Genomic DNA, 15,944 nt, shown 5'->3' on the forward strand with positions numbered 1-15,944 from the left:
CTAGCACAGAAACCCTCCTCTTCTTAGCTGCAGTGCAAAGTGAAGAGAGAGAAACTAGATACACACACTGGATGCTAAGAATGTCATATTTTAAAATACGCTAAACGTGATAGCTTTATTTAACGTGTGTGTCCAGTGCACTGCATATTTCTGAGCCCTGTTGAGTAAAATCAAAGCCTGTGAAACACAGCCCAGTGTTCAGGTTGTTTCCGTCGTTCTTTAGCGACAGCCTGCACGCATCCTCACTCACATCCACAAATGTGCATCGAGTTATTCACACGACTCCCTAGAGTGTGTTTATGGACATTAGTCAGCAGTGACAGCTCACTCTGTCTCGGTCACTGTGGGCAATGTTTACACCTGAGCAGACTCTGTCTAATTAGAGACTAGTGACATACATGCAGCGAGGCACACAGGTCTGAGTAATCAAGGGAGAAACAGAATGTCCCGGAACTCAAGTCAAATCACATTCTGTGTAAAAAAAACCCAAAACACACAGACATTTATGTACTCATTCCTACTACAAATAATGAACGCTGAGCTGTCATGTTAAGGACTTTTTTTTTTTTTTTTTTTTTTTTTTGGAATCGCAATCCAATACCATAAGAATGTTGTTTTTATTCAGATCTGCCAGATCTGTATAAAAAAAAAAAAAAAAAAGAGAAAGAAATGCCCTTTCCAGATCGTATACACTCAGTGACCACTTTATTAGGAACACCGTGTACTGCTCATTCATGCAATTTATCTAATCAGCCAATCATGTGGCAACAGTATAATGCATAAAATCCTGCAGATATGGGCCAGCAGCTTCGGGTAATAAATATGGAGAAACCATCAGAAAAAATGTGATCAGTGATTTTGACTGTGGCGTGATTGTTGGTGCGAGATGGGATGGTTTGAGTATTTCTATAACTGCTGATGTCTTGGGACTTTCACACACAACAGTCTGTAAAGTTTGCTCAGAATGTAATGTGCAATAAAGAAAAACATCCAGTAAGCAGCAGTTTTGTTTACGGAAACGCCTTGTTGATGTGAGAATCCGACGGAGAACGGCCAGACCGGTTTGTGCTGACAGAAAGCCTACGGTAACTCAGATAATGACTGTACAATCGTGGTGAGCAGAAAAGCATCTCAGAATGCACAACATGTTAAACCTTGAGGCTGATGGGCTGCAACAGCAAAAGACCACGTCGGGTTCCACTTCTGTCAGCTAACAACAGGAAGCTGAGGCTGCAGTGAGAACAGGCTCAACAGAACTGGGCAGCTGAAGACTGGAAAAACGATCTCCTTTTCTGCTTTAGTCACACAGATGGTAGGGTCAGAATTTCGTGCCAACATCATGAATCCACAGACCCAACCTGCCTTGTGTCAACAGTCCTGGCTGGTGGAGGTGGTGTAATGGTCTGGGGGAAGTTTTCTTGGCACACTTTGGGCCCGTTAATACCAATCAATCATCGCTTGAATGCTGCAGCCTATTTGAGTATTGTTGCTGACCATGTGCATCCCTTCATGGCCACAATTTACTCATCTCCTAATGGCTACTTCCAGCTTGATAATGCACCATGTCAGAAAGGAAAATCATCTCAAACTGGTTTCATGATCATAATGAGTTCAATGTTCTTCATCCGAATCCAATAGAACACCTTTGGGATGTGTTAGAAGGGAGAGACACAGTATTAACGTGCACGTGAATTCACGAATTGAGTGATGCAAATCATGTCAACATGGACCAAAATCTCAAAGGAATGTCTCCATCATCTTGTAGAGTCCATGCCACAAAGAATTGAAGCTGAAAAGGGGGAGTGTCCCTACTCAGAATTAATAGAGTGTTCCTAATACAGTGCTCAGTGACTGTACATGGTGGTCATTGCACAAATTAGTGAAATATATATGAAGTAGTACTGCAACCAGGTAACAAACTCGGAGGAAAGAGCTACCTACCCTCCTCCACATGCATAAGCTCACAGACGCCCATGATGGGCCAGTGTCACTGTGATGGACAGGGGAGAGAGAGAATGTTATCCATCTCAGTCAGAGAGCACAGCTAATGTTGCTTCTGCGTCCTGGCCGCTGTTTGTCTGTGGCAGTATCAGGATTTGCCATCCCCTGACAACAGAGTGAACACTTTGATCTTGTGCAAGTCAGGAGCTCAATAAACCACATTTAAATCATAATGCCATTATTAATGCATTTACTATTTCCTGAAAATAAAATAATACATCAAAACTGGCCAACCTCCAAAGCAGAAACAATTTTATATATATATATATATATATATATATATTTTATATATATATATATATATATATATATATATATATATATATATATATATATATATATATATATATATAATATATATATATATATATATATATATATATATAATATATATATATATATATATATATATATATACACACACATGTTTTTTTTTTTTTTTTTTAAATCCCAGTACAGTAGTTCAAAGTAATTCAGCTCTGTGGGATAATCACAGACCAGGCAACAGTGTTTAGGTTTAAACTGTAAGTGGGACTATTAAATGATGTTTATCATCATTAAATGAATATTAAAAGATACCTAAAAACAGCCCAAAGAGTGCAAAACATCAGTGGCCCTATGAATCAAGTGTTTTATTTTTCAGTCCATCTTTAAAATACACTGAAAATGAATGATATGCACTGTAGAATGAGTGTTTCATTCAATTTCCACATTTTGTGACACTTTACAGTGAGATTCCTGTGTAATGGGACTGTACATTGTGCTCCTACTGCATACAACTACTCGCATTCAAAAGCAGGCTTAAAATAAAAAATAAAATAAAAAACCTGATGAAAATAGAATTCATATTCACAGAAGACTTTCGAAAGTAACTACAAATGCCCAAAGTAGTCTCCTCGAACAGCTGCAATAAACTGCAACTGTAAGCACGATAAGAAAAAACTGGTTAATAAAGCTAGATACAGGACTTCAACGACTAAAGTACAAAACAGAGGTATTACACAAGAATCAGTTATCAAAACAAATCTAACATTTCTTTTTCACAAACATTGTAAAAGACACGGTTTATTATTATCGTCATCTTCATCATCATCACCACCACTGCAATGGGTATTGTATAAAGGATTGACCTAAAAGAAATGTGTGACCTTTTAATGTTCTTTATTAAAAACAGAAAGAAAAAATAATAATAAAAGCAAATGGGAACAAAGCCATTAGAATACCGAGATGAAGAAGCAAGTGATTCACATTTGACATGTTTGTGTGTTACACAAACATACGAGGGGAAGAGAGCTGCACACTTCCTCATGTGTTCTTCCTCAGCTCCTGTATTGGTAATATTGCTAATGGCTCTCTTTCTGCTGGAGGGAGAAAGTGCATGGGCTGTGGAAAAGCCTGTCCTGGTGGGATTCCTGTGAGAGCTGGATGAAGCATGTGGAGTTAAATTCCTTCACTGCAAGCCTCGAGTGGCTCAACAGTGTCCTTAACCAGAGTCCATCTGCTGCATTCACAATATGTGAAACGTAAGAGACCAACAATCCATTACAAAGAAATGTTTACCACAAGGCCACAAGACGATCATGTTTGCAATCAGTACCAAGCCATTCTGGGGAGGAAAAAACAACAAACAAAAACAAAACAAATGAAGACAAACGCTTCCCTAGTCGCCTGTTCTCTTACGTTATATAATAAGAATACTATACAATTGAGTCCCTGTATTACGTCTCATTCTTGTGAGTCCATCCTGTCAGCGTCTGTTTCCATGGTGATGCCTGTAACTGGCTGTGTTCTCGCAACCATTGTTTTAGATGCTAACTCAATAAAGACTCTTCTTCTGATTTTACAACTTTTAAAGCATCTAGTGTGTATGTCATGCAAGAAGAGCAGACAGATGAAACATAGAAACTTTGATAGTATATGTTATTTTAGTCAAACATGATCAGTTTCTCCCAGATCTTATATATAACCAGCAGCAAAACTTCATTAGCTTAAACAAACCTAACAGCTCTTCTGTGCTACGTATGACAGAACTTGTTGGATTTGAAATACAAAAGCCCGAATTGACTACAAATGCGTTTAATGGTAAATAAGAAGCTTTTTTTTTTTTTTTTTTTTTAAGCAAACACAGAGTCTACTTGGCAAGCAAAGAAACAGGCGTTTACACCCATATACAATACCATCAAAAGTCTATAATGTGACCTGTGAAAGGCTCTCTGGGTAAGCAGTGTACATCACACACTTCCTCTGTTCTCACTGACTAATAAAGTACGAACCAGATGAGAGGCACGGCAGTCTGACTGCTGTAAGTGGGAGGAGTCAGGCGTTATTTTATATATATATATATATATATATATATATATATATATATATATATATATATATATATTTTTTTTTTTTTTTAAACAGATTACAGTGGACCATGAAGCTGGTTAAGAAGGTCACTCACAACTAGAGCCTTAAAACTCAAACGACTGAATTTAGAGACTTTAGAAAAGGCTTTGTCAGACTTGACTTCTAGTGAAATACAGCTGATCAGCTGAAGGAATAGTGAGATGTGCTAGGAGATCCATGTGCTGGAGTGCAGGAGGTGTTTGATACAGGTGTAGTGTTAAAGAAGAGGAGGACAAAGCACTCTGCTACCTAGCAAAACCCCATCACCGGGGGCCTCTCTGTGTATAAAGATGTTGCCGGTGACCCGCAGCACTGGAACAAAGCACAGCTCTTTGGAAAAGGATAGTCCAGGTAAGATGGCAGCTGCAGAGGGCATGCGCCTCACACACACGTGCCCTGGTGAGCTGTTGGCAGAGCTTTGCGGTTCTTTAAGCCTGGATTCTTCTCTTTAAACTCCATAGGCTTCTGCTGGGAGGTGTCAATCAGCGCACTAGCTATAGCAATACCTGCAAAAAAAACACACACAGAGAGCAGAAAGAAAAGACATGCTTGCATAACTGCTGGAATCCAATCATACCAAGCAAAGGACTGCACATGATTATTTCAATAACATGAAAGAAAATGAACACCATTTCAAAGCATGGTTATAATTCGTAACAATACTGTAAGCAGAGATTCAGTAAATAATGTCTACTTCTTGGGAATTGCAGTTCAAATTGTTTTGAACTTTTTAGATACAAGTTCCAAATCTGCTCACTCTACAGGAGAAAAGGAACAGAAAAATGCAGCGATCTTCAGGGTCTGAGCATTTTTTGCAAGTACTTTTTGCACCACTTTGGCACAGGTCTTCTAGTGGTCCCTTTGTCTGTTAGTCATACTCTAGAACGATGCTGCGAACTTGTGAGTTCAGACGAACGATTCAAGCCTATTTTAAAAAACAGAGCAAGATACACAAAAAACACTTTTTTCCTGAAAAGCATGTCTAAGACAGTACGTTTACATGGACAACAATAATCCGATATTAACCCGCTTAAGACGATACTCTGATTAAGAAACAGGCATGGAAACAGCAATTTTTTATTTCCTTAAGCCGATTAACATCATACTCGAAGTAAACACAAATCGAATTTAGACGTGTGGAGTACTCCTGCTTTAGTCGCATTATCAAAATGCATTACAGACATGTGTACACCTTAATCACACTATTAACGTCGTGTGGGAGTTTTCACCGCATTTTCCGACAGGACACGTACACACACGGCAGTGCTCAACCGTTTGATGGCAAAAAAGAGAGCACGGCTGCTTCCGAAACTGCATACTTACCTACTATATAGTAGGTGAAATACATGTATTTCGGCTGCTATATAGACGGTAAGCACACACTTTGGGACGCAGTCGTCTGTTTGCACGTACAGAATGACAAATAATTAACTGCACTTGAAGCGTTCGTAAAAATGTAAAATAAACACACCCAAAACTCTATACGGCACCATAACTAAGATGTACTGTATGTCGATACGTGAAATTCTGGCTAATCGCTCTATGGTCTATAACATGTAAAACAGAAACATGAAAGGAGTATTCTAAAAGCGACTCATGTGAACACCTTAATCACAATACTGTCTTACTCAGAATAAGGTCAATAATTAGATTACTGCTGTCCATGTAAACGTAGTCAGTGTTGCTGCCATTTAACCTAGACAAAACACACACAGAGACTGCCAGGTTACACACAAATTGTGTCTCAGAAAGACATCTGTCTGATAATAATTACATTTCAGACTCTCTGGATTTGTGTAAGAAACCAAATCTGAGGGTACATTTACATGACAACGATGTGGAAAAATTCAAAAAGTTTTTCCTTTGCGTTTTTGAAACACTTGGTGTACAGATTGTAAAACAATCCCCATTCACACGGCTCCAGGAAAACGACTAAAAACGCTGTATTATGCATGCCAGGCCAGTAGGTGGCGATGTCACTGTGTAAAGAAACACTACGCGTCTGTGCACAGAAGCATTCACGTCAAGGCGTCTGCCATATCGATCTGGGCAAGACTGCCCTATAAACAAATACAAGTAAACGGGGAAGCTGTGGGTTTTCTGGATAAAAAGCACAATAACGTTTACATTCAATTGCTTATGATCTATGTGGAGTACAGAAAAGTCTCCAGTTACTTAGAATATCAATAGTTGGACTTGGAAAATTATTCATTGTCATAAGAAATTGGGAAGACGCATGCTTGTCAAGTATAGATTTGGCTTATTTTTCTTGGTTAATAAATGCTGAGATGTCCCTAATATAATATCATTTAACGTACATGAAATGTGCATAAAGATTTCTCATTATGTAAATGGATTTTTTTGTCTTCAACCTCATCTTTTCGCTTATCTTGGGCTCCAGGTCAGAATTCTGTTAACAAAGCTCATTCATTTTTAAATACTGAAAAAAATCAAAATCTTTAAGTACTAATAATTAACCATCATTGTACCAAAATGGAACAAAATCGGCAAATACAAATCAAATAGTGAAACCCTGGCGTTCAGTCTGCTTTCTATATTTTATTACCATTAAAATGATATAGATACACTCCGAAACAGACAATTACATAGATAATTATAAGATTCTGAAAACCCTTCGTCGGCGTAGATGTGGGTTAATAATGCGGCGTATGTAACAAGTGCGTCTCACTGGTCGTAGTAGTGATGCAGTAAATCTACACTTTGCTTTAGAAGCGTCAATAGACTCAAAATCGTGAGCAGCACAAACACAGTCCTGTACTCCGCCGTTGTAGTTTTGCGCGTACGCATGACGTCATCGTTTTCACAAATTCTTGTTTTTGTACTCACATGGAGACGATAACGACATCGTTTTCAAAAAGTTGCACTTTGAAACCCGTTTTAAAAAGATCGCATTTTCAGCGTAAACGATTTACACCGAGACAGTTCAGTGAAAATCCTAGGAACAGAATTCTCCCAATGATAGATCCAGCATTAAAACAAAGCACCAGTTCCATCAAGTACATCATCTTTTTTTTTTTATCCACTGTGGTTTTTGTGCTTTGTGGGGTATCCCTCACACATCTCTGGTGTGTAGAGAGCTTGGCCCAGAGCCCAGTGTGCCCTACTGCTGCGTGCATTCAGTCAAAGGAGGCTGTGGAAAGAGCCATAGCACAGTCCCTAGACCATTTTTCACAGAGCCATCTCACAAACCATCCCCAAAACAAAATAGCCGTGACCTGGTTCAGCTCCCTCCCTGCTATTTAAGCAATACAATTATCTGAGGGGAACAATTCATTACTTCAGAAATAGCACGCCAAAAAAATTGAATTTAACTTGCCAAGCTGAAGCCATGGCTGCTCCAAGCGATCAGGATTTACATCCAAGAACAAACTGACTCTAAGAATGCCATTCCAGCCTGCTTTAATTTATTTGATTGATTAGCCATCATGGCTAAACTAGAGTAGAGGACATGTCAACGATAGCCAAGAAGCCATAACAGTGTCTAGTTTAGTGCATATGTTGTGATTCACAAAAATCTCATAACCACTGCTATGTCACATGACTGGTTCCACCTGAGTCACGTTTTTTGGGGGGGGTTTTTGGATTTTTTTTTAAAAGCATGATTGCACAAATCAGGTCCTCGATGGCTGAAGTCCAGTCCATGCTGCAAGGTGATTTTTAGTTGTGTTTGAACAATTCGTCTGCTATGAATCTTGGAGAAACAGACCCAGCAGCACTGACATGGTGCTCGTCATTACAGCTACAGCCTAGTAAATCGTTATGTATAATCAGACATGATGCAAATACCAGATGTGTGTCAATAATAGATCATAACCGAAGTCCCTCAAGTGTTTGCTTTTAATATTGCTGATATTTACCTTAGTCCAAAAAGCTTAAAAATCATGGATGTGTTTCCACAGAAGCCAACTGTCTGTTGCTCTGACTGGGACAGCAATCAGGTTGCATGAGTCTATTTCTTTTAAGTCGTTAATATTAGTTTTAGTGGCACTTGTATGACTAATGAGCTTTTTAGGTGCTAACAGTACATAAGGTTGCCAAGAGTCACCGACTCACTTGCTTATCTATATTGCGATCAACACGCCCCACGTGAAGATAACCATGTTGCTGCATCAGTGAGTTATACTGAGCCATAGTTAAATTCCTGGTGTCATATGATGCTGACTGAACTGTTTGCGAGTACATCACAGAAGTTAGTGATCTGATAAAGCTGCAAGCAGATCACACAACTGAATAAAATAGTGCTATATTCATGGCAGGTAGTGGGAGATGTGCAGCTGCATCGTGATGACAGCCAAGATGACTGCACTGTGCTCTGGGATGACTGTGAGTTGGTGATGACTGCTGAAATTTACACCCATGCAGCTCAACAGCTTCAAAACTTTAAAAAACACACATCACATACTCAAATGGGTCTCTTTCAGCTATGACAGAAAAAATATATTTTGCTGAGCACTATCTGGCATTTTAGAGAATATTCTTTGTCTCTTTCGCTCTGCTTGCCTCTAATGACAAACCACAACAAGACGACATGAAACAGCCAGTCTTCAATATGAAAAGCTCATTCTTCTGCTGTAGAAGCTGTTGCTATTATCCATTTGGAGGTGGTATGCTTGTCAACCAGGACTATTAGAAGAGATGCTCTGAAACAGGAGGTTTGTCCAGATCACTCAGTTTGTGATGAGGAAGCTGAGCTGAGGTTTCGTAAAGCAGCATGTTGACTGACAGGCCAGCTGTGAGAGGGAGGGATAGACGGGCTTTTCTCTGGCACACACCATCACTCTGCCAGCACCATCACTTGCAGCAGATATGTTTATTAAAGCAGGCATTCAAAATAGCATCCAAAGGGAAAGTTTCAAGGACTTTGGACATTTCAAGGACATTAACTGTATATTTTGGCATTTTAAAATCATTTTGAAAGCCATAACTGGAAGCAAGGTTGGAACATTTGACTTCCACAGCAACAGCACTGCACCTAGTTCAGGGATTAACATGATTTGTGCAAGGAAAGAACAGCTTAATAATATCGCAGCTTGATTTCAGTGCATTCTTCATTTTTTTTGATGAAATATTTTACATATAGGCTTGATAAACAAGAACATCTAGATGACTATCCAAGACCTTCCAACACCTAAGACGGAAGAGGTGTAACTTAAGGGGTTTTCGATAATCTTGATCTAAAGGTCAGCAAGGCTGCACAGCACATCACAACCTTCAAATTGTCTTAAAGGCATCCATAATTAATCTTCAAAATTACGTAAATAATATGAATAATATGATAGCGGCTTGACTCCACCAGTAAAATGCGAAGTACTGATGATATTACCAGTCTTCTAACAACAAAAGCATGATGTAAAATGGAAGAAAAGGCTCTGCACATGAGCAAAGATTCTCAGACAGGAACAAAAAACATCCCTTTATTCACTGACTCCACTGTATAGAGTGTTATACACTCGGGAGAAACATGAGGACGGAGACAAGCAGTTACCGTACGTGTCGATTTACATGCAAGAATTAGCCACAAAGCATGGTCGACATGCTCTACCCAAGACCAGAGACATGAGGTGAGTCACTATGGTGTAAGAGGACACGGCCACCGCTACACCAAACCACCATCATGGATCTAATGGGCTGACTTCCTGTCTGAGCTCAGGTTTCTAGTCTCTGAATGATCTTATGTAGCAACATGCACACTGTAGACATGCACATGATAACCCATTTGAAATGTGTCTACAGTAAGATGTGTCTACACGTGCTAAAATTCTGACAACACGGTCCCATTTTAGACCACATCTAATTCTGCCTGCTATTTCACAATAATTTAGCTGAATGTCTCATTATAGCAAGCAAATACATTAAACGATCAAAACATAAACCCAATCAGCAAGGATAAGCAATTGAACCCGAAAGAAAAAGAAAACTGCAAACTGATGGCAAAATGAGACATTATTACGGCAGGTCCCTTCGTATTTCACAGGAACATGAAGTGGGCACATGCTGTTTTTAGACAGTATTTGTGACTCAATTGTTGCTAATCTGTTGCAGACAAAAAAAAAATGAAAAAAATGAAAAAAAAACAGGTCTGAGTGTTAGCACTGAGAGGCAGTGAGGTGTTCACCATGCTTTTAGCACCTTCAAGTCTCCGTCAGTATCACAAGGGTGTACATTGGGAGGAAAAGCACTGAATGTGTTACCCAAAGCAGGTTTCGCAGCCACACACTAAAAGCACTGAGACATGTCTAGCTGTAAGCGTGTGGTACCATGATTAATGCGGGCAAAACATTTCACAACCATTCAAACATTACGCTTCACATCCTGTCATCAACACCGTGCAGTTTGTCTGCATTGTTGTTTCAGACCTGGACATCTTATTGGATACAGTGCAGTTTTCTTCAAGGACTGCCCTGTATTTGGTTCTAACCATCATGTCTTCAACCCTGACAATTTTCATCTCAATCAGGACATGATCCCACCACCACCTGCTTCACTGTGGTGTCTTTCCAGCTTCTGTCAAATGTAGTGCTTTGTCCTAAGGTCAAAAAGTTACAATTTCTTCTTATTCAATTTATTGTTTGATGAGTCTCCAGCTTTCAAATGCAAATTCCAAAGCAGTTTTCATATGGCCTTCTCCCAATAGAGGCTTTGCCATGAAGTCTAGCTTTGTTGAGAGTTCTTTTTTTTTATTATCTAATTCTCCTGGGATGTTCAGTGAAAAAGCTTGATTCTGTAGTTATCTTTATTTGCATTTCCAGGGACACGTTTTTCTTTTGTCCCGCTTCAAGTTCACACAATGACCATTTTAGCTTCTATGAAATTTTAGCTTCCCAGCAGAGGCAGACAGAATGTACTGAAATTCTGAAAGCAAATGCTGGCACTTTCACATATAAAATTGGCTACCTGGTGTCAGAAGTGCTTTCAAACATTCTACATGATATGTTTGTGTTTCACAGTGTGGGAAATGTGTGTTGTCAAATGTGTTTAGAGCACGGTTGGACAAACATGGTACATTACAGTCCTATTTTCAATGGGTATATAAATCTAGCATGTCACTATACTGTGGTCTATGATGGAACCAAATATTTGTCAGCATTCACAGCATTTATGTGCATCAGAGTTTGATTGTAAATAACATACTTTAATATGCTTAAATATGGATTAAATAAGCACATATGAAGGCATCTTGTAATGGCATGCATTATAATACCGTTCTCAGTGCTCCACTAATGTACTCCATATTATGAATATTTTTAGGTGTTCCTTTTTTAAAATTATTTTATTTTTATTTTTTTTTTAGTATTTTTAATCAAATGCATACCTGACTGTCCAGGAGGTGGAAACCCTGATGGTCCTCTTGGGAGGCACAAGAGCACTGTCAGAACTGCAGCTTTGCCTCCCGAACATGGCTCCAAGGCTATAGGTTTGGGAGGAGCCTTTAAAGAGAGGAAGTGGGGGGAAAATGCATTAGATATAAAACTCCAGTAACAACTCACACAAGCCATACTTTTCAATACCGGCCAAGTATGAAGCTTCATATGTTTGTGGAGGCTGACATTGACAAGCCAACATGACTATCATTTCACTGACTGAGAAACAAATTCACACTCAGTCACACAAACACTGTTTAAAACACTACACATAGCAAGTCACTAACATTTGACACTAACCACACACTTGTTGAGCTCAGAGATGTAGTCACTGATCCTAGCGGCCCTAAAATTTTCCATTACATGAACATGACATCAGCATAACTTACATGAGGCTTGGTTGAATTTTCAAAGTAGGTCACTTTGCTTAGATTCCGGACATATGTGTGGCTTTTTGTGTTTTGGGAGTTCTTTTCAAATTCACTTAGATTCTTTTTGGTCTACTTTGTCTCCTGAAACTTTTATTTTCTCTGAGTACATCAAATAAGGGCTACTTTCAGTATGCAGCGCAATAGAAGTAATACAAAGTAAACATTTCTAATTTTAATATATATTTAAAAAAAACAACAAAAAAAAACATATGAGAATAAGGGTGGGGGATATGACAAACTTATCATATGATACTAAAAGACATTTCCGTGACAGATGACGTGAATCACAGTACTGTATATATTGCTAATAAACTGCCATCAAAACAGTGGTGTTTCATTAATTAATTAAGTGTTCAACACATTACTTTCTACAAAATGAAATTATTTAACACTAAAAAAAATAAAATAAAAAGAGGTCAGTTTAAACAACATGCTAAGCTTCATCCTGAATCATATAATCATTTAAATATATCTACACTCAACCACAGCAACAGCTTTGATTACAGGGCACAGTTCTATCATCAATATAATAACCCCAAATCACATCTTTAGTACAAATCTGTCATGGTAATTAGTTCTCTCCCATGAGACGAATAACTAGAATAACGAGGACACGGCTCAGTATGGCAGTAACATTGACCGCAGGAGGGTACAGTTAGTGAAGCACACCAGAATGGAATAGTACACCAACAATATTCTCCAGCTACTATAACTTACTTATACAATGAAGTCCAGCTTACCAACATTTTACAGGGATTATATTTTGAAAGCTGATTCAAGGTTAAATTATATTCATCATGACAGTGAATATAAATGGCTAAAAAATTTTTACTCTACCTAATAAAGGATATTTTCCTACTGGGCTAGACAGATGATAGGTATAAATATTATCATGATTGGTTATGCATTGAAAATATGACAGTATAATTTGGAACATTCCTTCATGTCAGTTAGGTGACACAGAGTTAAAGTAATCACACTGCCCAGTATTTATAACAATATGAATATACTGTATATGAAAGTTTCCTTTATTACCATATCTCTTTATAGGATATTTTACATTTATACTATATATATATATATATATATATATATATATATATATATATATATATATATATATATATATATATATAGTGCAATACAGGCATTATGGATGAAAAGATGTACATACATCAATATGATTCAATTCTATCAGGTATAGCGTATAGCTATATTCTCTCAGGTACTTACTTTATCACTTTATCGCTTTCTCTCTCTCTCTCTCTCTCTCACACACACACACACACACACACACACACACACACACACACACACATGCTTTGTAAGGGTACTCATTGCGTTAGATGGCCCATCCATGGAGGGGCTTGTGAAAGGTCAAATTAAGCCTGTGCTGACAGCGACGTCAATCAGGCCCTGCAGACAGAGGCTGTTATCAGAGCAATATCTGTCTCTTTGAGGGGAAAAGAGGCCACTTGTGCTGCACTTAAAAGTTCAAAGCCATTGTTTCGGAGTGATGGGGGGTGGCAGCGGGCGTCTGGCTTTCCTTTCAACCCTGCTACTGCTGCGTGTACAGAATTTCTCTCTTTTCCATTTTCCTCTGCGAATTCTCTTTCACTCTTTATTGCACTATGTAGCACTCACTAAGAGACGTGATTTCCCTGACAAAACCGTCCCTCACTCAGCCTGCTTGTGCACATCCATTCCCGTCCTGACATTCCTACGCAAAAACTTGAAAGGACACTACTTAGTTTCCACCATGAAGTATGACTGTGTGTGTTTACTGTTGATAATGGCCACCATAGGGTCTTGCAATGATGATAAACTTCTTGCCTTTGCCTTATGTGCTGTAGGGATCCAGCCTCCACCTGCTACCCCCTTCAAGAAGAGGAGAGAGAAAAGAAAAAAAAAAAAAAAAAAAAAAACCCTCTCCATTCTCGTAATAAATAAGCTGCAATTCATTTGATAGCTTTGGCAGCTGTCTCCTGCACCTGCAATTCTCTTCCCTTTCATCATAGTGCCATATCTTATTATTTCTCTTAAAATCTACCACTCAAGGTCGGCTGAAATATCACAGCTAATTAGCACAAATCTCCATTTTCAAGCCTACACTTAGATGTCTGTTTCTGGCTGTTGCCATTGTCTCAGCCCAGTTGGTATGCATATTTTAAATATCCATTTGAATCTCACCCTCCCCAATCACATCTTTTAATAGAGAAGAGAGGTGACCTGAAGTACATTTTAAACTGAATATGCACCACTTCAAATATAATACTGGGGGGGGGGGGGGGGGGGGGGGGGGAACGACTGACTATAGGTCACAGGGGGTAGATGGCAATGCTAAAGTCTTATGCCATGTTCTTTACAACGTGATAGCTGGTCAGGACTACTTAAGAACGCATCAAACATGGCATAAAACCACAAAAAAACACCAGACTGAAAAGTTCAGTTAAGGTCGCCTTAGAGAGCCAGCAGCCAGGTGCTTTAAGATATCAAGAGCCAGATAATTTAATCATCACATTCATTAAATCTGCAGTAAACACTTTATCCTGGTCAGGGTCGTAGTGGCTCCACAACACTTGATAGGAGGAAAGAACAACACTTCCTCGTTAAGATTTGATTCCTTGGTAGAGCATCACACTCTCTCTCTCTCTCTCTCACACACACACACACACACACAAAACAAACAATCCACCATTTTTAGACACAGAAAACTCCAACACAATCACATGAAGAGCGTACGACTCTGTACAGAGATAGTAACCCGAGCTCAGAATCAAAAGCAGAACACTGGAGCTGTGAGGAGGCAATCCTAACCACTGGGGATGTCACGAGAACCGATACTTCGGTACCAAGTCGGTACCAACATTCTTAAAACGTGACGGTACTTGTTTTTCTGCATTTCCGTTGGTACCGATTGTAACAAAAGTACAGAGGTTGCGATTCTTCCGGACCTGATGGGGGCAGCAAATACAGTACGTGCAAGTGTTTTAGTCGGTCCAGAAAAAAGAAGAACGCCTACAAGCACACGGGAAAAATTACAAAAGATTAGCTTAGCTTTAAGTTTAGCTCCGCCCCGACTCGTTGAGAGGAAGAGAGAGGAAAGCTAGTATCGGTTTCCGGTGTGCAACCGATGCTACTGTTCATTTCAAGCAAAACGAGGAAACATCTGGAATTTGGCGAAGCACCTGAAAGACGGTCCTATATTATGTTTGAGGCAGCTGGCATCGTGGCTGTGAAACGAGCTAACGTTATGCTCCATGTAATGTTTGCAATAGCCAGTTATTTGTTAACGACGCTAACACATTGCAGTGTTATAAACTACCTCCTAATGGGCCACCATGCGTCGTCATTCAGCCCGTGTCCTGTCAGCTAAATGTAGCCTAATGTCACTAATAACTATTCAAATGTTCATGCTTTTAATAAATCTTTTTGGTCTGCCACAATATCAGTGAATTTAAACTAATGCTTGCATTCAGAGTATAAGGTGTGTGTGTGTGTGTTTAGGAGTGCACGGCCACTCATTATCAGACAGTGTTTGATAACAAAAATACCCCCCCTCGTCAGTATCAGCCAGAAGAGGATGTCCTCCAGGAGAGTTTTTTGATTTTATACCACACTGTGGTATTGACTTTGGTATCGAGTATCATGTAATTTTGACTGTAATTACCGTAAATACCGTAATTAAAGTGTAAATACTGTGTAAATACCGACTACTAGATTTTTGATATCGTGACAT

At 39.0% G+C, this 15,944-nt stretch overlaps 1 protein-coding gene across 5 annotated transcripts in view; it reads right to left on the reverse strand.

Annotated features, from left to right (window-relative positions):
* Positions 1–2,615: 2,615 nt before the first annotated feature.
* The window catches only part of atrnl1b (attractin-like 1b), a 127,884-nt gene continuing 114,555 nt past the window's right edge, over positions 2,616–15,944 (reverse strand). For all 5 annotated transcript variants that reach the window (XM_047159361.2, XM_017483859.3, XM_017483860.3 and 2 more), the window contains 2 exons: positions 11,726–11,840; positions 2,616–4,898 (listed from right to left, as the gene is read on the reverse strand). In XM_047159361.2, the coding sequence (XP_047015317.1) occupies positions 4,774–4,898; positions 11,726–11,840 (240 nt within the window). In that variant the 3' untranslated portion in view covers positions 2,616–4,773. The remainder of the gene's footprint in view (positions 4,899–11,725; positions 11,841–15,944) is intronic.

This window comes from Ictalurus punctatus, chromosome 13 (genome assembly GCF_001660625.3).
Source record: "Ictalurus punctatus breed USDA103 chromosome 13, Coco_2.0, whole genome shotgun sequence".
Lineage (NCBI taxonomy): Eukaryota > Metazoa > Chordata > Actinopteri > Siluriformes > Ictaluridae > Ictalurus > Ictalurus punctatus.